The sequence below is a fragment of the Trachurus japonicus genome, chromosome 7 (genome assembly GCF_045865225.1).
Source record: "Trachurus japonicus isolate A0001 chromosome 7, Traja_1.0".
NCBI classification, from domain to species: domain Eukaryota; kingdom Metazoa; phylum Chordata; class Actinopteri; order Carangiformes; family Carangidae; genus Trachurus; species Trachurus japonicus.
Window position 1 is genome coordinate 18,938,417 of NC_140913.1, and position 26,094 is coordinate 18,964,510.

A 26,094-nucleotide genomic window follows, 5' to 3' on the forward strand; every position below is an offset into this window, starting at 1 on the left:
TATCATGAATAGTGTATATTGAATTCAGTGCACTACAAATACATTGCAGTGATGAACCTACAACCAAGAAAGATCACTTCAATCTGCTGCTGTAGAATTTACAAGTTTCAGCTGATTGTTTAGCAATCCAGTCCACAACCTGTATCAACTCACTGCCACTGCAGCAGACTGGCACAGGTGGCAACTTTATTTACAGAAGTGGAGACTACCAAAATATGCTAAAGGAGACTGGACTTCTAGTTGTCAGTGCAAACATGTCGCTCTGTCACTGCTGGATGTTCAACTATTTGTAACACGTTCAACACTAGGGTTATGGTAAGATTCAATGTTAGCTGTTGTTTCATCTTTTAGATCATTGTCATTAAACACATTAAAAAAAACAGTCTTGCATTCTGCCAAAGTTGTCAGTATTTTATTAATCTTCAGTTAAGGCAATCCATTACAAAGCATTTCACAAACCACAGCATGACGACAATTTCATGTCCAACACCTGGTTTGGAAATTATTCAGCATGCAAGTCAGAGACCAAGAGAGGTATGTAAACAACCTGGGATAAAACAGGATTAGTGGCAAGAAGAACCCATACAGTATGTGTCTCATAGGAACAGAATGGAAAGAACCCAGAGATACAACATGCTAGAAGTGGCTGTTATCTCTAAATAACACCCCAAGTAACAAATGAAGCACGTGGCAGATGCACTAATCAGGTGAAATGAAGGCAGACTACCAAAGCTTCCTGCCATTTTGGCACAAACATGCACATTGTCTAGAGGCCAAGTTCATCTGAACACATTTTGGCATTGAAAAGTCTTTATACGGGTCTTATGTACATAATTAGAGTTCAGCCTCAAAGAAAAATTCAAAATGAAGGGACAATCAAAGCCATTTCCAGCAGGGTGAGAATAAATTATAGTATTGTTGGAAATACATCTAGTGGACCGAAAAATTAATTTAGCTATAATTTAATGTCTCACAATTGCATAAGTGTCATTACTGTGCTCATTTCATAGTTATCGATTATTTGTTTACTACTTAGAGAAGTAGTTTTTTATCAGGGCTCAGGTCCAAAGAAAGAAAAATAGAGTACATCTTTTTGTAGCCTAATTTTAATAATACAGCTAAAATGTCATTTAATTCTACCTTAAATTAATTTTGATTAGTAATAATTACATGAAATATGTTTGAAATGTGCACACAACATACACCCTCACCTCCACTTCACACGGTTTCATTTCCACTTTTCTCACAGACAGTTTCAATCACACTCAGTATATGAGCCGCATACTGAGGCTGACTTGCTGACAGATATCGTGTTTGCCAAATAACAAACATTCCCAAGTTGTTCATTTTCTGAGTAATGAGTACTTTGTAATTAATTTGAAATTAAAAGCGAGAAATACAAATCACTTTGAAAAGTAGAATTTAAAGAGATTACTTGCAAAGTAAATATATCACATATTTATAATTTTAAGATATTCAAGTTAATAATTTATAATACTCGTTTAAATATATTTAATAGTAAATACGTGTTTATATTACTTTTTGGCTTCAATGGCTTTCTGTAGAGGTATACTTGTATTTATGAGTGTTATGTCACTGAAAACTTAGTGGCCTCATTTCACTTGTATAGAACAAGAGAATTTGGCAGCAGAGTGAACGCTGCTTTGTCTTCTGAGGGAGAAATGTCATCACTGATGAAAAATTAAAACAGAAAAAAGGAAACATGGAGCTGGGCCCGTGACAGAGGGAGCCAACCGCCTCTGGACTGAGTTCTGCTACATCATTAGACCATCTTCTCTCCGAGAGCACTAAAGCAGCGGGAGTCAAAGAAACACTGAACGGCTTTACAAAGATCGTCAAGTAATATGAAGTATGTCAACACAAAACAAAGTACAGCAACAGTGAGAAACAAGAGCTTCACATTCTCTGAGAGCAACACAACAAATCTTTGTAAACGTTGGCTCTCCGGTTTCGTTCAGGGAAACTCCGCTAAGCACAAAGTACGACTGGATAACACAACAGATCAAAAGTAAAGACACTTCCCAATGAAAACCCATGAATCCTAACCCATGAATGTTTCGTTTTTTTTTCCTTGAGGCAATGTAAATAGCCACAGTTGAATTGTAAACAAGTCTTGACTTTGAATATTGTAGAAGGCTCAGCGATACCATTAACTCTCATTACTTCAAAGATCATTAGTGAAGAGCTGTAAGTATAAAAAGTACACAACACTGGTAGAGAGTGCGTCAGTCACTGAGGCTGGAATAGTCCTAATCTTACAACAGTTTTTATCATCACCAACATTTTTTTTGTGTGTACATCTTAAACATTAGACCTGCTGCTGCTGGCAGAGTAACACCTGGGTAACTGAATTTGGATATGTTTCCATATAATAGGCACATTTGGATTGAGATATTGAGTGACTGGTGAAAGTAATGGTCACAGTACAGTAAATCAATAACTCAGGATGCACACAACTGGGCCACAATGGCTGTAACTGTCTTTAGAAACCTTATATACAGTCACTATAAAGAAGTGTGAATATATTGAGGTGAATTAATTATAATGTGTCTTCAGATTTAAAAACTATATTCCAATGTTTTGTCATAAAATGGGCTGATGAGCATTAGCATAAAAACATGGGAACATTCAATGAGAAAATCAAAAAGCAAAACACAGGAGAGACATTGCACATGTAACACACTGACCAGATTGATAACTTAAACTTTTTCATTATCTCACTTAAAAAAAACAACAAAAAACATTCAAATATCTCATATTCTGCTGCACGATTTGCAATTGTTCAGGTTTTAATAGCGGGAAAACAAGTCAGTTTAAGGAAAAATAAAAGTGGGTGTTAGTTGACATCAGTCTTTCAAAAGCGTACTGACAGGGAACGCAAGTATGTGCTTTTAATTATTCATCTATTTTCCTGTAAACATATAATTTTTATGATAGATTTTCACTTTACAACATCAGTATAATAGTTTTCTAATAAACAAACTTCCTATCCTGTTTTAAATTGATGGTTGAAGCCGATGTAAAAGCCGTGGTGAGAACATACTGTGGGGTCCTTTCTATTATTTTCATTGTGGCGGCTGTTCATTCTTTCAAAGTAGTGGTTTTCAGCTTATTAATAATCTAACCTTTGTGCTTTTTATTTGGAGAGTAATTAGTGCATTCTGTTACTATAAATATTAGAAACACGTATAAGACATGGTGCTGGAAAATTAGTATGGCGACAGCTCACAGCAGGTCCTCTACATTACAGCTCGCAATCAAAAATTATCCATCAGTGAAAATGATTCATAAACTGCTGAATAGTTGTTGTTGTTTTAATCACATGCTCTTATATTACAGTCCTTATCAAAGTAGAAATGGGGACTTTTTATTACACTGGTCACAAAATATAAGATGGAAAACTACAGGGGAAATATGACTTTAATCCCCTACCTTTAAATCCCCCTCAAAGGAATACGTTATTTTTGCAATAAATAAATAAATAAATAAATTAGTATACACATGATCTCCTAACACACGTTAACTCCAAAAGGTATCACAAACATGATACACACTGGCACATTCTAATATATTTATGCCTTCAAACAGGCCCTCTCTATGGGGTTTACTTGCTATCCAGTACATCACCACTTTGACAGGTTTGACAGCAAACAACTAAAACCTCCTTCACTACACCGGGCTCCTCTCCTCTCAGCACTCTCATCCTCAAGCGCTCAAGAGAGAGAAACCCCCCCCCTCCCAATTAATCATCAGCAGGTTTCCCCCAAAAAAACAGTCTTAAAGCTCCACGCCAAGATGGAGTCTCATCATCTTTTATATTTAGCTGGATTAATAATTAAGAAACAGCATTGGAAGCGTTTCCATTTCCCCCTCAAAGGATGGTTGGTGCAGTAAGTAATCCTGCCCCCACCCCAACGCAGAGCGGTGTGTGTTGGTGGTGGTGGTGGTGGTGGTGGTGGGTGGAGGGGGCTCAGACGGGGTTGGTCTGGGGCTTGTCCCCGGGTGAGTACGGAGGTGGGACAGGGTTGGGTTTAATGCCTCTGCTCTTCATGTAGGAGATGAGCTGGTCGGGGATTTCAGCCAGTACGTCTTTAGCCAGCCTCGCCATGCTGAGCACGTGGTTACCTGTGCGGTCCATGTAGTCTCTGAACGGGACAAACTGACACGGGAAGGGAAAGAAAGGTACGACTTTATGAAGGGACTGTATCTGTAATCGTCTGTTGGGGTTTAGTCTCAAGTCCTTGAGAGTTCTAGTATTGGACCAAACTCAGACTGATGATTTGTCATCAGTATTTTACCTTGGACGGCTCCAACTGGATTAAATAATACAGTAGAAAACATTAGAGCTTCTGTTACTCAGTAGAAGCGAATGTGGACTACACTGCTTTTGCCTTGTGTATGTTGCTTCTTTAACTGCAGTGAATACCATATTTGCAGTAGAAATTAATACATCAACCTAACACACTATTTACATTAAAGCAAATGTCTCTCTCAGTGTATACTCCACTCTCTGCTGACATCAGAAACTCAGAGGAAGAAACTCCAGCAGCCCAATTGGATGAGTTATACAGGTTGGTCTGTAGCTGCTGCTGACATGTAGTTACATTTTCCTCAAAGTTTATGCTCCATAGTAACAGCTTAACTCTATAACATACAGATATACTGTACATCAAGCATGACAGTATAACCAGTAATGAGGTTGCATATGTAAATAAATGTTTGGTTGTTTTTTTTTTTTTACATTGGCAGCAGAGGAGAGGTGAAGAGGTCATTAAAACCTGAGGAGGCTGGCCTCATTTGAACATTGATAAAATCTTTTCCTGGTCTGACGTAAAGAGTTTTAGCTCGAGTGAGAGAAAAGTAAAACAAAAGCAAAACAGCAGTGTCCTTGTTTAAATAACACAGATATTTAATTTGAGTTCATCTGTGTGTCCATGGGCACGTTGGTAGTAATCCACTGTTATTTTAAGGGTGTATTATCAAGAGAGTAATGCAGTATGTGCCAGCATACATGTGTGCATACAGAGCTCATACACTCTGAAAGCTGAAAATGCTATTGGGAGAAGTCTGGTGGAAGATTGCAACACAGCCTCACAGGGTTGGAGTTTCTTTGTGACATCTGTGTGTTGTATAACATCATCATGTATCATGGATGTTTGTTGCATGAAGCTTCTTTCTCTCTACCCAGTAAATCCCCCACAGTGTTTCCACTCATTACCTAAATGTGTCAACAAACCAAAGGTTTACTCACACCTCTGATGCTATAACTAAATATTTCTAATGTGATTTGTGCTATTACTTCACTGTAGAGCTGCTCAAGTCACAGAGCTGCTGCAGTGACTGGACTCATCGGTCGGTCACAATATGTTATGGACCGACTGCAACCAGAATCAAACGCTGAGAGAAACACTGCAACATTATAAAAGCAATAGGCCAGGAGCACGCACACCAGGCCTTTAAAGGGAATTGGACATGGCATTGTGATTGGTTTATTTGATGTTATGGCCAAAAGATTGCAATGAATAATTGAGAGATTAAGTGGTGCAGCAATTGTGTTGTTTTTTTCTGCCGGTAAAAAAAAAAAGCAGAAATGTCATAGACCACACTCTCCATGAGCTTTTGATAATTAAAATAGAGCCCATGGAGAGAGTTCATCCTCCTGGGAGCATGTTAAAGTTGAGTGTAAGAGATTTTGTCTTGGTGGCGTTGCTAAAACAAACTACAATGATTGGAGATCATTTTCTCAGGATCTTGACATCAACGTTGTAATTCAGGAGATTTCATTTTGGAATAAAACAAACATTATCGTTGAGAGATAATGTCTGCTAATGGTGCAAAGATGATATCTTGCAACCATTGTACCTTTTGGGAAATGAGCCGCTTCCTTCCCATGATGAGAGAGAGAATCAGACCAAATATATGAAGCATCTCACCTGTACAATGTCTCTCTCTGCCAACTTCCCCCGCGAAGAGATCCTGATGTCGTCGCCGTCCAGCTCGACCATGGCTACAGAGGAAAGATGTTTTATCAGAAAAAGATCTCTGTATCGAAAAACACACACACACACATCCCTGGAAAGTAGCCAGGGAAAACATCTTTTTATGAATAACTTCTTGAATAGCTGCCACACCAGTGTGTTGAGCCTAAGTTTGTTATAACAATATAAAAAAACAAACATTTACTGACATATTTTTCCCCAAACAGCTTTAGTTACTGTTCTCACCATCAAACTCAGCTTGACCAACTCCAACAATGATGATAGACATGGGGAGTTTAGCTGCCTGTCATGAACAAGAGAAGCAAACAGTCAGTTGTCATTCAGATACGTGGAAGAAACTCTATCTGCCTGACATCAGGGTTTATACCAGAATATGAAGAGGTTACATTTCCAATTATTCTTGTTTTTCTCCAAACTCACTTCTCATTTCATCAGAAATAATCTGAAGCTACAGTTCCCCAGAGAAGCCAGACAATAACAAACAGTAATGAACAAGATAAAATAAGATAAACATAAATGATACATAGCATCATAACAGTTTCTTGACCGTGTTTCACATCACATTATGCTGCCCAGCTTAGGTTTCCTAGGGACTGAGAGGAAATGCAAAATGCATTATTCAACCCAAGGGCCCCAAGGTTGTTACAACAGCCAGCATATAACAGAATATTTTAGCTAACTACTATACACTGTATACATTTTAAAAGCTGCTTTTAAAATGTGGAATACAAAATGAGTTACAGAACATAAGGTTATTGGACCCTTCGTGTTGTTTTTGCTCACAAAAAGAGAAGCACAGTTTATGAACATGTACAAACATGAATAAAGTCAAACGCTGTATTCATAAAACATGACTGCTTCACAACACGACACATTTGCATCGAACAGTCTAACATTATTTATTCATCATGTTTGTATATAAAAATGTTTCAAATACTGTTAGTCAGAGGAGGGCAGCCACATGTCCAATCTCTTTATCTCCAACTTAAACACAACCGAAACATACAAAATGAAGATTTAATAAAGGGTTTGTCTTCCTCGCAGTTTCTGGTGTGGAGGTTACTCCAGTGCACGAACTGAAGCCATAGTCCTGATGTGGAGAGAATGTGAAAAGCTCTGGCATGAATGAATGATATATGCTTGTGGTAGAAACGCATTTACAGGGGTAAAAGTAGGTCAGCTTTCCTGGAAAAACCTCCCGGGGGTAGAGGCCTGTCATAGATAGGACTAAACAGACTGAAGAGGGCCATCCTCTCCATGTTCTCTATCATTATTCTCCCTCCATCTCTTTCCCCATTTTTATCTTTCCATCCACCAGGCTCATTCCTCATGACCTCCTGCTCTCTACACAAAAACATACATTCTGTTTGCCCCTTTCCGGCAGCACAGGACCTTAAAGGCATATACTTATAAATGCCAGGTCAGTTTCTGTATCCAGAGCTGAATTATTCAGTCTACACCATTTGTTACTTCGCCTGTACTGTAAAATTACTCGAGGGATTTCACTCCATCAATCTGTCTGAACTCATCCTTCCTCCTCGGACTGAGCAGATCCATAATGAACACATAGAAGCTGACAGCACTTCTCATAACAAGATTTTGTTGAACATTTTAAGACCATACCAATATTTATGTGGGATCATTTCTGGTGCCCATTGCACATACAAACACTTTAGCATCCAGATGTTCAGTACATGTAGTTAATCTCTATAAATCCCATTATTAGATATCAAAAGATGGAGCGGAGGTTTGTATTTACCCCAGAGGCTGTCCTGTTAGATGTGTGGGCATTTTAGTTGGTGAAGGCTAATCTGTACTGGTTTGTGGAACAAGTAAATCAGAATAAACATTACAGTGCAGTTTGGCCAGCAGCAGTACTTACAACATTACTGCTGCTATGTGCAATGCGCTATCTGCCATCTTTAAAAACACCTCTAAAAATACATCACAGCATCAGAGGGCACAAACAAGACAGCAAAAGTGCAGAGTGAGTATCGCATGTTACTCTTTGGTCATGAGTCATCTCTGCAGGGCAAAGGCTAAATGCCAAGCGAAGCAGGTCATTCGGTCCTTTGCTCTGTGAGCAGAGTAGCCAGGTCCACACTGAGAGGTGAGAGGTGGCAGCAGGACACAGCAGGTTTGGAACGGTGCAGCGCAGAGCAGCAGACAAGATCTTAAAAGGAAGGTGTGGCTGTTCGAATGGTTTGATTAACAGTCGCAAATTCCCTTTAAACCCAGTCTGCTGGGGGTCAGAGCACCGTGCATCGTGGCTGACGATGATTCACAATATATTCCGACTGTAAAACTTTTCATAGGACACAAAAGGAAGGAGGAAAGGAAGAATATACAACAAAGACAAGACAAACACAATCAAAAACTTGGCCAAACAGGTGCCTCATATGGTGGATAGGACCTCTGCTTTTGATAGAGTGAAAAATGTTGACCTCAAACTGAATTCCACCCGAGGCGGCCCTCAACCCCAACGAGGTTCTCAATAAGAGGAAAAATATTACACAAACAGGGAGAACCAAGCGCAGGGGGGAAGACAAGTGGAGCAGAAAACACCCCATAAATCCTCAAATCTAATGGTAGTGGCTTATAAAGCCCTCAAAGTAACAGGAAACCTGAGAGCAGTGCCACAGCAGGCTAAAAGCACCTGTGAAGCCGAGAGTGAGAGAGTAAGAGTTATAGAAGAGGGGGTGGGAGAGGGAGAGAAGTGGGGGTGGGGTTAGAAATGCACTTACATTCACTATGGCCTCCTTGGTCTGAGCCATGTCTGATATGACGCCATCAGTGATGATGAGCAAGACAAAGTACTGAGATCCATCCTGAACCGCTGCTGCATACCTGAAGCAGAGGAAGCATCAACACACCATGTTACACTGACCGTGTTAGAGCAAAGCAAAGTTGAAAACAGTCACAGACTACATGTTCATGGATTGACATGGAACTCTGAGATTGGTCTGAATAGTCAGAGGGAAAATCTAAAAGCAGCAACCAACGTGTCAGAGATTTAGGGAAAGAAAAAACACATTAAAAAAACATGTTCTTCAAAAACAAACTCCCACTCCACCCAGCATGTGACACAAAAGCTTAATATAGACATATAAAGAAGTAAAATATGTTGTACAGCTCCTCACGTCTCAGAGGTCTATCCAGACACTATTATGAAACCCATCAGAGACACCACATTGAGTGTGGCCTAGTTCCATCTCCTATCGCTGGCTGCTCTATGAATAATTTATTAAACTGTTTATGCAAAGTGCTGCAGTCTTATTCTTTAAGAACATTATTGATTCCCCAGCTCTCAATTGACCAGACTTGATGAGCTAGAAGGGGAAAAAACATGTCAGATCATTGTGAGAGCCAAGGACAGGTCAGAGGTGAGCTCTCATTCTTGCTTTGAGTTTGATCAATTTGACTGTGACGCGCTGACATTTTAATCAAAGAGCGTGCCTCGTCGGTGACAACGGCAAGACTGATGAGCAATTTCTCGTAGATTAAACAGGCATTTGTCTTTCCTATGTGACGCACAACAGTGTGGGTCACGCTCATTGCAGACATTTGACCATGTTACCATAACGCCACTGCAGTAAAGACATCCTACAGTGTTGGCTGGATCGCAACAGCGGGGCCAGTCCCATAATTGCAAATACCAGTGACTGACTGAGTGAGTGATCATAGTTGAGCAATCATATTTCCATCACTGGTCAGCTTAATGCCTTGTGGCCTGGTTGGAGTTTCCCCATTGGCCACTGCTCTTTCAATATGATCTGGTGCTAAAAGCTTCTCTTAGCCTGCAGTGCTGCCAGTTTGGTGCATCTGTCTCTAGACTTAGAGATTTTCTTTATAGATATATACAGTAAACCTGGTACATGACTTGAGTGAGTAGTAGTGGGCTTCAGGCTACACCTCGTGATACGGGCAGTCACTCTGCTGCCCTGGTTCCCACTACTTTCATTACATGTACAATTATTACAGAGACAGAGGAATAACTTAACATAAAACTGTGAGCACGAGAGAGCAGGAGAGTGAGAGGTAATTATAGCTGCTGCAGAGCAATGGTCGGGGCCGGGGCAATTTTAGGCAAAATTAGGCAATTTGAAAGTTCCAAAGCTGTAGCACATATACTGTAGGGCTGGCTATCAATCAAAAATGTTCAATACCGGTACCAATACCGATACCTTCACTTCAATACCGGTTCCTGAACGATACTTTTTTCAATACCAATTTTATAATATCAGTTCTAAAAAAAAATGAGAAATTACATTACACATTACAGTACAAATCTTGAGCTTTTCTAAGGTTCAACAGGTAGATCACCCTGGCATGTGTTACAACTACATTGCAGTCACTTTATTTAGATGAATTTTGCAACCTGAAAATATTACTTAAAACCACTTTCATACATAATTTTTATAGTTGACACATTAAGGTTTTTAAATAGGCTAAGGGTTTCTGATTTGTTGAGGGAAAAAAAACAAAAACCAGCTCCTAACTCACTGAGCTAATAGTCTGAAAGTGAGATCTAGTGTGTGGTTTATTAAATAGACTCAGAGAGTCACTGGCCAGGCAGAAGTTGTCAAGGCAGATTTAAAAAATGTCAGAAATACTGTTATCTAAACAAAAATCTGATAATACATAAATTGCATCTTGACAACATGGAAATGTTGGTGATTTGTTTTTAACGATAAGTGTTTATTGCTTCACAAGTGAAAATCTGATGTTTAAAACTGCCACTCTTACATTGACTTCAGTTGTTCCCATGAGAGCAGAATTCAAAATGTTCTCAAAAAATTTAGATTTTGAGATAAAATTCTGATATTTGCCAAACTTTATCAACCACGACTCCAAAATATTGTTAATTTTTTTCAGGAAGATTGAAAATGTATTTAGCAAGAATTGGATGGTATATGTTTGCAGTAAATAAAGAAGTCATCAGTAGCTGCTAAGCTAAAGAAGATAGCAGATCTGGATAGCGAGTAAACAGAAACACCAGCACAGGGCTTACATGAACTGAAAGTTTGAAATAACTTGATTATACTGTGGGAAGTGTTGAGTTTGTACTGTATTAAGTTGTGATGGAGTAACTCAGTAACACATAAAATGAAACCATACTTAATACTTAAGCACTACTATGACTACCCAAATATATCCAGTAGAAAGAATTATTAATAAAAACCTGACTACTTTTACATTTGCAATGATAAAACCCATTGAGAATCACAACATGTGGGAGCTCATGTGGAAACCAAGAAATAAAGCAAATGCTCTAAATGCTTAATTTCAGGTTCAGGTCCACAGTGGACAAACCTGTGTCCAAGCGTGAGTCATTAACATTCAAGGCCAAGCCAAGTCACGAGTCATTGAATTTGATTACTGGGGTCTCAGTCAGACTCCCAGCTTGAGTGTGAGAGTCTCGTACTTATAACATAACTGCTGCTTCAGGTGTCACAGCTTTCAGTGCTGAAACACTGTACGCCTGTGTCTTATAACTTCACCGGCCCACGGCTCCAACCCAGCGGAGATTATTTTAAACCACTCACATCTGCTTTGTATTTAATGTGGCACAGTTACATTGTAGCAAATCCCATGAATTGAGTTTCATTTCATCCGTAGTGACAGGATGTTTGAGTTAAAGCACATTCACACACATTCACAGTGACACTTATTTATAGACTAAAGTGATTCATCCACACACACCTGAAAGGCAACATGACATTAAGCCATTGAGTCCTGTGTCCTCTCCTGCCTCCCACTGTTTTACCTTTCCAAATTCACCAGATGTTTAAAAAGCAATACAACACACATACATACAATACACCTGCACTCCACTACGTATGGAACAACACATGCTTTATTACCAATCCTATTCATTTCAGCCTGGCAGCTGTTTATTTTTCCTTCATTAGTTCTGTTCAATTCATGAAGGAACCATCACTCACTGTATTAATGTATCTGATGGTGCGTCTGCCTGCTCAAGATTATTTACAGATTGGCTTTGCACCAAAGGACGACTGTGCTCTGATATGTTCATTGGGACAGATTTTTGTGTTTGTACCTTGCCACATGATTAACAACAGGGGCGAAGTTGGTGGGTCCATAGAGCTGAACCGTCTTAAGGCTTTGATGGTAAGCTTCAAGAATCCCCTCCATGCCGTTGCAGTACGGGTTCTCGATGTTGCCGTTCTGGGAAAACAAAACATGAATGGAACAAAAATTACAAAAATGTCAGTCAGAATTTATTACAATGGGATTTGATGTAACAGTTACAGTAATTGATGTGGACAACAGTGCTTCAGTTGTATCATACAGTGTTTAGGACGTAAACCAGTGGCTGGGCCTGTTCCAGTTTGTAAATGAATGTCTTCACTGATTGAGAAAACATCTGGATGGCTTTTCTTTTTTTTTTTAGATAAAAATATGCTACAAAACAAATCCTAATGTGGAGAGGTGATGCCAGAGGCCTCTGTTACCCAGACCCACTGAGCAGCCTGGCAGCTGTGCACAATTATTCCTCTCTAATGTTTTTAAGCGAGTCCGCATCTTCTATCCAATCAAAGACGTCCAAAGTTATAATGTCAGTCAACAAGTGGAAGTGATTGTGGTCTACTACTAGCCTCACTATAAGGCCTCACACTGTAATTAACCCCTGGAAGATGTTACTATGACTGACTCCCTGGCTAACAACATACTGAGTCCTGCATTAGGCAGCATCACATTACAGGATGTGTAGGTGGTGGGTATCTGCATTAGCTTGATTTCATGGTCTTGCATATTGTAGCTTTAATAAGAGGTTGAAAGGTGATGTTTCACCTCCCTGTCTGGTTTTAACTGTCAAGTCTGTTGCATCTCAAACAGTGGTGATTGGTTTGGTTTTGTGGCCTTGGTTGTACAAATACGTTATTACACAACAAGTCAGTGGGTTAAACAGTTGTGACCTCCGTTTTGTTCAGTTGTGGCTGTTAATCGAGCTACTTAACCTTGAGGGCAGCAGGATTTGCTGTTAAGTTGCAACACCTGGCTACAATAAACAAAAAATATATGCAAAGCTAACACAGTGTCTTTTTTTCGTAATTCTCTATAATTGCATATATATACGTATATATTATAGTAGTTATAATTTTATAATTCTTAATATATGAGAGTATGTGTTATTGTCGGTCTTAGACTGAACACAGCAGTGGTTGGCGCAGCTGGAGGAGCCCTCCGGTATCACGGATTCATCTCCTCCAAAAGACGGGATCCAGCATAGACTCATTCTTGAGGGGAAGAATGACATTTTTGGAAACATTCTTTTCTCCCAGAGATGTGCTTGTCAAACTTTGCTTCAAAGGTTACCTTCCTTAGCTACAAGGCAAATTTCTAACTAAACATATAGAACAAATATTCAGCCAAGACTGTAACTTTTCTTTTAAACCCACTTACAAGACTAGAGCATGAAAGAAAGAAGCTTCAATTATATGGTGAGATGAATCTTAATTTGCAAATTCTAATGGAAATATGGAGTGATGCAGACGTTACCCTGTAGACAGACTCCTCATTAGGCTGTACTATGCAGCAGCCAAAGCACATTAGCTGGCTGAGAGAAGCCAAATTGATTTAAGAATCCTTCAGCCTTACAGAACCTAATTTGCACTATAAAAGGTAAATGGAATTCACTCAGAATTATGCATGTAAGAGGTGTAGCAGCATTCATCTAAAAATGCACACATCCATATTGCACATGAACACATGCTTGTCCATACACGCTGGAGAGAGCATGTGCTTTCACTCAAAGGCTCTTCGGGGAGGGCCAAAATGATTTTCACATGGAGTTAGATAAAAAACTCTGATGCTGAATTACTGCCGCAGCATCTTAAATAACCTCATAATGTACTCACCAGCGGGAACTCATGGGAGACCCTCCCATCAGGGGGCAGCTTAGCACCGAATCCCAGGGCAGGGAACATCTTATCACTGTCATAGTCCTGAATGATTTCTCCCACAGCCTTCAGGGCCATGGCATAGGCATTCATCTGGTATGGGTTCATGTAGTGCAGTGAAGTGGACTGGGACGGATTTCCTTTCAAGACAAGAGCAGCCAGAGTCAGTGATGCAAACCAGCAGAGTGAGGCTGGACTGACGGCTGCAGCCACACGGGTGAACCAGAACTACACTGGATGCTCCATAATATCAGAGATGGGACTCGGTGTGACTGTGGCTTATTGCCAGTGCTGGAACTGAGTGATATTATGATGGCTACTGAATGAGAAAAACACAGCATGACGCTGGTACTGTGCACTGCACATGACTTTGAAGTTACAGTGACATTTTAAACTTGATTAATTTCATACAGTAAATGGCAACAGTCAAAATATTGTATTCAGAAAAATTTCAGTGAAAGCTGAGAGGAAAGATACCGTCAGAGTCTGAATGCATATGGCAGCCACTGACCGAAAATATGGACATAATCCCTCAATAGATCATTGCCTATCCAGATGTTTTTGTTTTTATGACAGGGTAACATCTGGTGACAAGTTAGTGAGCGCTGATTACAGTGAGTATGGACAATATAAGACACATGGAAAATGTCACTTGAATTAGACTTTTTTTTTTTTGAAGTAAGGAAATGAAAGGGGGAGGCAGAGAGAAAGGGCTGCCCGACGCGGGATTCAAACCGGGGCCGCCTGCAGTGAGGACTGTAGCCTCTACTGTACATGGGGCGGCCGCTTTACCCACTGCGTCACGCACCGCCCCGACTTGAATTAGACTTAACATGGTTCCTCCATGTTTGTCTGGTTTTCAGGCCTGTCTTTAAGCACTAAGTTGGACATACCTGAGCTGTTTATGTGAACAGTTTGTGACAAGAAAGAAGTTCATATTTACAGTATAAGTTTGACAACTCCAACATGACATGAACGTTAGGACTGGATGTTCTTTGTTTTGTCTCAGAGTTAGGCCAATAGAAGAGAGACAGATGATAATGTCAGAGATATTTGTGTACATTTGTACGTAAGTACATCTGTAAATGGATATACCATATCATCTTATTTCACTCCGAATTATTTGTGTTGTGCCCTCAAATACAGCAAATCATTTTTACTGTCCCCCTATCTGTCTCTCGTCTTGCCTTGTACTTACCATTGTTAACTGTGTGAAAACTTCAATAAAACATTGAAAGATGATGAATTATTATAGGCAGGGAGACTAATCCAAGCCCCTCCCTGACACGGTGACAGTACCATAGTCATACATCAGAGGACAGCTGTGCAGGGTGACGGTGGCTGAAACACTCACCGTTAGATGCAGTGAAATCGATGGCCACTGTGAAGTGAATCTGAGTCCTGCAACACATTAAAAGTGGAAAGGGAAGTGTTAAAAAAGAAAAGAGGCTGGAGAACTCAGGGCAGCAGTTTAATGAGCTCTGGGCTTCCCTTTGTTTCACTGTATGCTCTGGTCTTACTCTGAACCCACCTGAGATCAGGTAACAATACAAAATCCAATAGAGTATAGATATTAGACTTTCTTTCTATTTTGGCAAAGCCCTTTTTCTGCTGCATCCAGTCAGAGTTTTATTATTGAATTTATTAAAAAAAGAACACATACATTTACTAATGGTCAAACAGCATCCAAACCAGTATTTTGATCAATGAATAACACATAGTATTAAAGATTTAACAGCTCAGTGGCAAAGTTAAAGCCACAAACACATCCCATAAAACCTACTATCACTGATAAAGGCATGGTTATTTCCCAAATGATTTCTACAAACATATAATGAGTAGCTGCAGCTGCAGTTAATGACTTGACTGAACATCACACTGAGGAAAGATATGATTATTAACAAGGCGTCGGAGCTGCATAAGATTCCTCGCTAGTTGTTTTCACTGCTGTTTCTCAGGTTATGTGAATATTTACACATTGTACATATGCTATGCACCAGACATGATAACCATCATTGTGGTCAATATCATTGCCTTTGTTTGACTTTGCTATTATAGTCCAGTCAGTGGGGGATTTCAGATATTCAATCCACTGCATCAGTGTGAAAACACAACCCCACAAAAGGAGTGATTGGATATTTTTATATTCATGAGCTTGTAATGAGCCAAAACTATGAAAAAAGGAGGCTAAACATGGCCTAACAAGTCTCCACTGTGTTTGCCAGTTTCCCTAGAGAGGCAGAGGCACAGTGGAGGGAAGGTGGGCTTAGATCAAAGTGTGTGCTTTTTCATCGGGATTAACACTGATTGCCTTTTCTGACTTCACCTCCATTATGATATTCCCACAAGCACTGTATCAGAGATAATGGTGGCTTCCTCCAGGGGAGAGACTGACCCCAGCTCATTAATCAGCATTGAGCTGGACTGCTCAGCTGACAAAGGGGAAACTGTTACAATGGCATGCTGCCTCAGTTTGAGAGTGTCTGCTGATATATGTAGTTGGTTTTGAAGGTTTGGCCAGAAAAGAAAAAAGAACAACTGGTGAGTTCGAGTGACGGCCGAGTGCAGGACAGGAGCTGTCAATCAAAATGCCAATTAGGTTATCAGAGCATTACGTAAGGGTTCATCTTTACTAATATGCAGTCAGCTGTGCTACCCAAAACCTGATGCATTAGTGTTTTATCCTACTGTATCACACATCATTGACCAGAGTTACATTTTAGCATAGATAGCATAATGCTGTGAAAACCTCCCAATCCCTTCAGAAAAATAAAAACAGTATAACAAGAAAACATGTAGAGAACTAGACAGAACAAAACAACAATTAATTTACAAGTGATCAATTAATTGATAAATATAATGTTTAATCATTAAAATGCTGCAGATTTTCAAAAGGATTTGCTCATTTTCTGTGTTTTATACTATTGTAGCTAAGTTTAATATTTGGATTTCAGACTGCCGGTCTGACAAAAATTCTTTTGAAGGAGTCTGCTCCTAACGGCTCCAACAGAATAGAGCGGCAGAAACACATCTGACCAGGTCACTGTGGGGGCCAGGAGATATTATATATAGCTAAGATCAGTATCTGAAAAGTTTTCTGGAGAATTTATCCAGACTTAACTTGTGCAGTTTCCAGCGCTGTATTCTGAAGATGACGTTCATAGTGGACTCAACAACACATCAATATATCCAGAGGTACATGTCACTCACTTTCAAACCATCCCTCTTTTATAGCAGTTCAGTGGTTTATCTTTGCTCTCATGTCATTATTATAAGAAACCTTTCTCTCTTGCTTTTCTCTTTATCACAACTATTACATCTAATTTAGTATCTTATTTATCTTTATGATTCAACCCTTATCTTTGCTTTGTCATCAGTGTTTCCTCAGAGCAAATTTATGATTTGCATGAATTGATGACAGAACGTCCTCAGTTCTGTTGTTATTGTCTTATTTCTGTTGTTTTTATTCATTACTCGGTTCTAAATTGTTCTGTGTGTTTGGGTCAGGGGTGGTGAAATGGTATTTTTTATTGCTTATATTCTGTAAAGCACTTTGTGTTGCATTGTAAAAAAAAAAAAAAAAAAAAATCAATACAAATGAAGTCTGATATGGTTTTACCTATGCATAACAAAGTGGCAACACATTTTATCTTTACCATACCAGTTATTGGACTTGGCCCCATTGCAAGGCAATTATATTCCGATGGATTGTGTAGCTGTAGGTGATTGTGTGGTTTGTTAAAATGTTGTTGGTGAGCTCTCTTTCAGGAATCTGTACTGTACGATAACACACCAATCACATATTATCTGATCAAAGTCAGAGGAAGTAGTCGAGGAACAATGTAAAAACCAAACAGCTCCACGGTACAAAAGGTGGATATGCCTCGTTTCCCTGGGGACTAATGCTTGAGTTGCGGTTGTAATTAGGGTGGTTTTCTTCACATTGCGATCCCTCTGCTCCACTCCGTACAGTCGTTTTCCATGAGGATTCACTGGGTGAAAAGGTTCACAAATCAGGGCTCTCTCAGTGATGCCACTATCTATTAGAGAAAAGTACTGTGAAACAAACAGGCCAACGGAGCATGGACACACTGGGCCCTCCGGGGATGAGTATTTGCTGTTGTCTATCCGAGGCTTGCTGCGGGAGCTACATCTCTCAGCACAGAAACAGTATGTCTGTGTTCAGTTGAGTGGCTTCGGGTTTCACTACTTGTTATTTGTTTTACCTTTTGTTTTCATTTAATTTGTGATGAACGGTGGGAATTTGTTTAAGAGCTGAGCCTACAGAATAATTCTGTGACTAAATAAAAATCAATGTAAACTATTGTTGCCTGATGCTGCAGTAGCTATTGTCTGTTTCATAGGTATTGTTACAAAGAGCTAACAGCTGGTGGCTCATCTGTAAATACTATTCTATCCCTGCAATCCTCAAATCTATAGTCCTTGAAAGGAGCTAATTGTTAGTCTTCTCTCATTCCTTGGCCTCGTCCTTGAGTGACATATTATTCTATGGATAAATTAATGCAACATCATCATTTCTTACATTTGATCAGGACTTCTAAATCTGATACCAGCCTTGAAATGGTCCCTCTCACCCTGACTCAGGACAAATCCTTCAGAACAGGCAGTTCAGTAAGTCCCAGTGGGCTTCACTTTGTTCCTTTATATCACCACTAACTTACTCGGTGTCTCATCTTCTCTCAGAATTGGTGTCATCTTAAATGGCAGCTGTCTGTGTGTCACCTTGAATCTTGCAGTAGTTTAAAATAGGTACAAATATATCGGTATCATATTGACTTCCCCCCTTCTCGACAGACAAACACCATATGGCAGGAGTCTTTGTAATGTGAAATCCCTGCAGTCTTGGCAATCTGCGTCAGGTGGGATATCGTATGTGATGAGTAAAACACAGTGACAAAAAAATAGAGCGACAGTAAAAACCTACAACTGCATCATTATCAATCCAACACAGACTAACAGCAAAAGGCCGATCGGCTCAGTGAATTTGTTGTTTAATGTAATTGAGGCAGATTTGTTTCAGAGGGTGGGGCGTGGTGGAGGTGGGACGTGTGTACATGTATATATTATACTGTGTATTTCTCTCACTCTATACTGTAGGTATATAAGAAGGAAGGTATTTTTATTCAAGTGTCATACAGGTCTCTGCCCGCGTGGGTTTATAACACACTTACTTTACCAAGGAAACCAACAGGTGCTACTTCAGCCTCCAATATGATCAGAGTTTAATCAACGCTCATTAGAAACAGTTGCAATCAAAACCTTCATGAGGGAGAATTTATCGCATGTCTGTTTCTGTTTTATTAGTTTTAGATGTGTGACAAATAAAGTATAATATGTTCTCTCTCTGTCTCCCTGTATGTATATATACAGTATATACACAATACATATACATACATACATACATACATACATACAGTACACACACATATACATGTTTCTTCTGACCATTTTCATGATAATTTCCAACTAACAGAGGCTTTAAAGGGATAGTTCACCCAAAATTCAAATTTCACTCATTATCTACTCACCCTCATGTCGACTAGAGCTGTGAGAATTTTCAGAGTCCTCCGTGCCTTCTCTGAGTTACGGGGGGGGGGGGTCCGCGCAGCAGTATTTGTCCATATAATGGTTGTGAATGGATACCAACTTTCTTTGTCCAAAAAGACACACCAAAAAACATCCAAATACCTCCATGCTGCTCGTCTGTAATGTCCCTCTTGTATTGAAGCCCCGACATGAGAAATTGTTCCACCGGTCGGTGCAAATCACGCGAGATTTGCACTGAGACAGGCAGAGCAGTGAACTGAGACACTGGGAGCTTCCGCTACAAACAAGCTTAAAATATAGACTTATTTAATTTTTTTCGGAACAATTTCCCATGTCGGGGCTTCAGTACAAGAGGGACATTACAGACGAGCAGTATGGAGGTATTTGGATGTTTTTTGGTGTGTCTTTTTGGATGAAGAAAGTTGGTATCCATTCACAACCATTATATGGACAAATACTGCTGCACGGACCCCCCCATAACTCCAAGAAGGCATGGAGGACTCTGAAAATTCTCACAGCTCTTAGTTGACATGAGGGTGAGTAGATAATGAGTGAAATTTGAAATTTGGGTGAACTATCCCTTTAATTAACTAACACTATAGTGAAACTTATTAAATATATTGTATATATAAACTTAGACAATAACGTGGATGATTCCTAATTCCCAATTAAAAATGTTCAATGACTCTCTTGTGCTGATTAAACGAATCCACAATCACGTCGAGCCGCCCCAGACTCATCTTCACAGGCTCCCAACACCTCATTCTGACAGTTGTGGAGCTGTTTTAAGTACACACAAGAAATAACACAAATCTCTTTGTCACTTTCTGTTTGTCAACAACAACAACAACCCTCAGTCCCCTCAGCATTATTCTAAATTGACTCGTGACGAGCCACAAGATTTACACAATTGTGTGTATGTCTTGTAACTGAGCGCTTTGTACAGCCAATTCGTTTATAGCTCAGCTCTCTGATACAAAACTTTTTCCTGTTTCAAAACAAAGATTATCATCTAAGATAAAAACCTAAATATTTATAACTCCATGACTAGGACAAAAGAATTGAACCAATATGAAACAGAAATTCACTTATGTGCATCATCCTTTTTCTAAAATCCATAACCCGGGTTTTATCTTTAATTGCCTTTTACTCAACCATGTACAATATTTATTAAAAGAAGATTCTATTCAGTGTCTGGCAGCAGATCTACATCACTTGCATAAATATCAGTACCAACTGTAAGAACAGACACCCCATGTTTTCTTGCTTGACTTCAGCTATTCAATATTATATTCATACTATACAGAGAGAGAGAGAGAGAAAGAGAGAGAGATCCTTGTTTGTCACTATGTACTGTATGTCATTAACATAACTGTGGCTTGATAAAGAGATTTCACTGCTTTCCATCAGCCCTCACTATTTCAATCAATCATTTCAAAGTAATAAGGTTATTACACTATCAAAAGCTTTCTGTAAATCTTTAAAGCCACAAAAAGTTGCTGCCCCTCTCATATTGTCGCAGAAATGATTTTAGACGAGAGAATATATGTGATCAATACCAGCTCTGATGCTATGGGACTCATTATGTTCGTCTGACAAATGGACCAATGATTCAAACGATTCTTTTATTAAGGACGGTGCAGAAAAGTTTAGAAACACAACTAAGAACACTTGTCTCTCCATGATTCATGGAAACAAATTTAAATCAAACTGTGGAGATTGTAATTTTCAAAATGATACAGAACAGAGAATAGATATTAGTAAGGTTATCAAGGCCATTTTTCTCTGTTTGTGGACCATTACTTTCCAACTGTGAAACCTGTGTTAAATACGGTTTACAGATTAACCTCCCTCATTCTCCACCCACATTGTTTTTAATTCTTCCACCCAATATTACATAGAATTGTACATGGCGCTTTCATTATAGTCATCTTTGGGAGAATATTTACTTGAGGTCAAGTCAAGTCAGTTTAATTCATGCAGCACCAATTGTCAACAGAAGTTACCTCAGGGCACTTATTAAATAGAGCAGGTCTAGACCTTCGTTTCTTAGTCGTATTTACAAAGACTCAGCAGTTTTTAGGTCAAAATAAAAGGATGGATTCAATTACTTTATTTCACAGAGAAAACATGTGGGGAAGCAAGTTGGCCTTTTCAAGCCCCGAGTAATGTCTGCAGGACTTAGCTGCCTCAACCAACTTCACCAGTCAGGGAGGTGGCAAAACCCAGAGCTGCTCATTAGGCTGAACTGCTGTGAGCACATAGCGACTCAGATTAGACATCAACCAAATGTTGCGATCTAATCCGAGTCTAATCTGAGGAATCTGATATCTCATCATTCTATCAGTTCAGATCTTATCAACGCAGATGTTCTCTCACTGTATCTGGACTTTAGCAGCTGCACAGTAAGATAACCATGAGCCAGAGACATATTCAATCTAGGATCTTGGCTTTACACTTATGTGGCAGTAAAAGTGGCCACAAGCAAGTGAGAAAAGAGAGATCAGAGAGTCAGTTTCCAGTTGCATTGACTCCCTGGGCTAAACTAAAATGTATCAGACATTTGGCCCATGGCCCAGTGTCAGGATGAGACGAGGGAGCTGCACAAAAACCTGCGCCCGACATGTGAATGGCACATCTGAGAAATATATCTCCTATTTTCAAGACATTTAGAAATGTATTTACGGATAGCCCCTTCAGATGAACAACCATCTCATTTCTGAGGGGGTCCAACATAAAACACAAAGCACATAACATACACAGTCATGACAACAGATATAACATGCATAGAGGCTCTCCCCCATCCACCTAAAACCCCTCCATCTACTACATCCATCCAACAATCATTGCTGTTGAGAATCAGTGAACATTGAAGAAGAGGGGGAGAGGAAAATCACTTTCTCCCTTTTCGGAACAACACGACATTTTGGGATGAAACTATTAAACCTTAATAAAATCTCCACACAATAGAGGCTCCAGAGAAGCCGTCACACAGCTGATCTCAGTCACAGCAGATTTAATTTAACAAGAAACATTTCAATATGTGGTCAAAAGAATATAAATATTTCATTACCGCCTTCGAGTCTGAGCAGTATATGGAATTTGGACTTTAATTACCTATGTTTGATTATATCTCTTCCCCCAATTCAACATTAATGAAAATTAATGAAAAACCAATTCACTGTGAAACCAGTCAGGATGTCTCAGTGTATTTGGAAAAGAAATTGCTTTTTTTTTTTTTACCCTCCATCTCAGAAATCGTCTAAAATGCATCACCTTTTAAGGCAGCAGCAAAGCAAACACACATGAGGGGAGAGCAATCTTTAACAGAAATCTAAAATATCAAATTTGGGTCAGAGATCAGATTTAGACAGCTCACTGTTCAGGCTAATGCTCATATTCCTCATCATCTCTCTGAATGGCAGTGTTGGCAGGCATTCAGCTGGATTTTATTCATTTGCATGAGTTGAAGAAAAGTCAACTCCTTCGCTAGTTCAGATGCCAAATCAAAACTATGTGACCCACGGGAGCGACTGTGCTCTGCGCCAGAAACCCATAAATTGCCATGCAAGGATGTGAATCCATAATATTTGAACAACAGCAGACTTAAATCTGAATCAGATAGTAACATATTCTTGCTACTTTCATTATGATTTCTAGATGTTATATGAAATTAAAAGATTAGAACATATGTTCATTACAACAAAAGAAAACACTTGTTTAAATATGATGTATCTTTTCACAAATCTGCAATATTTGTGTCTATTTGCTCAGTCTTAATAATAACAATGTGAGCTGCTTCTTAAAAATCATCCATCTTATAATTAGATGACACATACATTTAATCTTTTCTGGCTCTCTCTCAGCACCCACTGCATGTTGGACCGTCTCATGGGGAAAATCTCTTTGTTTCTAATGAGGTTTTGTTCATTTTTCTCATCCTTTGTTGAAAGGGTTAAGGTTGCAGGGATGTGGTTTATCTTCCAAATGTGGGCGTTGTGAAGCCCTTTGAGACAGTAACAGTTATTAAAGGTTACACAAATAAACCTAATCTAACTGGGTGAATGCTCAGTGGAGAATAGGCTCCATCTATACAGGCTGATGAGACTTAAAAGTTGCCTAAAGGTTTTCCAGTTTAATTGATGAAATAGCAGCTACTTCTCTTGAGCTTGGTCTGGTGTTTCATTTTCCATGGATACACTTAATCTTCCCCATTGCGGCTAAGAAGCACCCTCATTGTTTTATCCCTCCCCTCTAATCTTGTTTATTTTTCTCATCAGTCTGTCATGCAATCTGCTCCAAGCTGAGACTCTGTTAAAAGCAATATCTTTTATTCTCCTTCTCTTACTTGATAAATTAGGTTATATATGGTTGGGGATCTCACAAAGTGAAATTATATGTTTGCTGAGGTGCCACAAATCACTTAGCTACCACAGCTGGTGCTGACAGTGAAATCTGTTGGATAGCAGCAGTGCACAAATAATATGAAATAAAATTCTGGGCTTGTATTTCAAGGATATATACATATAATGGTCCCGAAGCTGATGGGAAACGAAATCCACTTCTGTGATGTTGACACAGGCAGAAACCAGAAGAGGAAGTGGAAGCCAGACACCAGCCTAAACCTGATTAAACATTTATACTCTTAATTATATGAATCAATGATTCAGCTCGTATAGGTTGTCTTTAGGGGGGAAAAAAGTTTGAACTCATCTTAATGAAATATTTATGTATAACTTTTAGCTCACAGGACGCCCAACCTGAACACAGAAATAGTTCAAAGCGAGGTCATTTATAACCAATAAACATCTCCTACAACAAACTACCCACATCCCAGGAAGCAGCAAATACCAAACACAGTAAAAACCCATCTAGATGCAAACTTAGAAATTCATCACCAGCATATGCAATACAGATTTGTGTTACACCACAATGAATTTGGGTGCATACTGTATATAGAAACAGATGCGAACTGATGCATTGTATTCCACCAACTCCAAAAACAAGTAGTCTAGTCCAAAATTAACTGAACCTTCATCAATTCAAGGTGAGATGAGGTAAAATCTCTATAACATTTATACATTTATGATTTTTGTTTCTTTACTGAATCATGAGTATTGATGTGTGTATCCTTTTGTGGGCTTATCGTGACAGTAAATATTGCAGAAACATAACTCTTACTCTGTTTATTTTAAATTTGTGGACTTACTAGGATAATTTTTAACTTTTACACTGTTCCACTGATGCAGGTGACAGTTAACACAACGAACGAAAGCAGCGATGAACCAGAGAGAGCTGCACTCAATAGATCTGTTAGAGATCAAGGATACAGGCTGGTGAAAAGACTGAACATAAACATTTGATGTGTTTACAAGGAAACTCACATTCACTTGAAATGTTTAAGGTCTTTCCTGGAGAAAAACTGATAAAACTGGAACAAGGAGACACATCGTCATAGACACAAAGGTCAGTGCACATTTACGAACTACTGTAGAGACTGGAAGTCTTTTAAAGTGTCGTCAGTCACAATGTAGCCATGTAGTAATAGTGGATCAGTCTACAGTATAAAGTAAATCAAAGTCAAAATTAGTGAATAGAAAAATAAATGCATGCATCATTGAAATTATTTCTAATGAAGTTGATTTCCGAATCCATGAAGTTCATTCATTAAAATAATGAGTAAAATGTTGCGTTAAATTTCTTCCATGTGGAATATTTACATCAGTGTGTCATTCTCAGATTAATTTTGACAGCACTAATGGCTGCACGGATGCATGTGAGTTGGTTTGTGTTCAGCTCTCGGCCTCAGGAGACACAGAAACCACAGAGAAAATATGGTACATCAATCAAACCAGAAATAGAAAGGTAGCGATAGAGATAGCGTTGATTTACAGAACAATAAGAAAAAGGAAAGTAATATTGACCCTCTCTGCATCCCACCCCACCCCCCACCCCCTGTCATGTTATTTTATGGTATCTTCCAGGCTTTTCTAATCTCTGTGGCTTCATGAGAGTTTTTAACACACAAAGACGTCCGTTATTTAGAGCACTTCTCATTGAAAAAAACAGGGAGACAATGACAACACGAGGCACGGGTGCCACATCACGTCTTTCATGATGATTTAAAAGACCTCACGAGAAAATATCACAACATCTGACGCTTGAGCGTTTTTCTTTCTGGGATTTCATCTTTCTGAAAAATTGCCCAGATCCCAGAATGTTTTTTAAAGTAATAGTCTTTGTCATCATTCCTCCTCCTGGGCACAATACCAAAAGAATCGATGAGCTTTTAACATCTCTAAATGTCTGTAACAAAAAGATGAATTACCACTCAACATAATGCTTCACTCCCCATACTGGCTCACTGAAATTAATGGGGTAATCTCTCTCTCGTTTTCTGTCCAAAACAGTTTCATGTGAAGATTTCCACTTCTCATTTAACACGATGGATAAAAAGCAGTGTCAAACCCCAAACGGACGCCTTTATTAAGATTTAAACTCAAATCTGAGCTTAAATAACTGGGGATTGTCCTTTTACAACAGATTTAGATGTGCAGCCTTTGACGGTAGCTGCATATCAA

At 39.2% G+C, this 26,094-nt stretch overlaps 1 protein-coding gene across 2 annotated transcripts in view; it reads right to left on the minus strand.

The window, feature by feature from the left end:
- Positions 1-385: 385 nt before the first annotated feature.
- cpne5a (copine Va) overlaps positions 386-26,094 on the minus strand; it is a 78,176-nt gene continuing 52,467 nt past the window's right edge. For both annotated transcript variants that reach the window (XM_085781856.1, XM_085781857.1), the window contains 7 exons: positions 15,300-15,346; positions 13,904-14,085; positions 12,082-12,209; positions 8,765-8,867; positions 6,246-6,303; positions 5,955-6,028; positions 386-4,180 (listed from right to left, as the gene is read on the minus strand). In XM_085781856.1, coding sequence (XP_085637982.1) covers positions 3,992-4,180; positions 5,955-6,028; positions 6,246-6,303; positions 8,765-8,867; positions 12,082-12,209; positions 13,904-14,085; positions 15,300-15,346 — 781 coding nt within the window. In that variant the 3' untranslated portion in view covers positions 386-3,991. The remainder of the gene's footprint in view (positions 4,181-5,954; positions 6,029-6,245; positions 6,304-8,764; positions 8,868-12,081; positions 12,210-13,903; positions 14,086-15,299; positions 15,347-26,094) is intronic.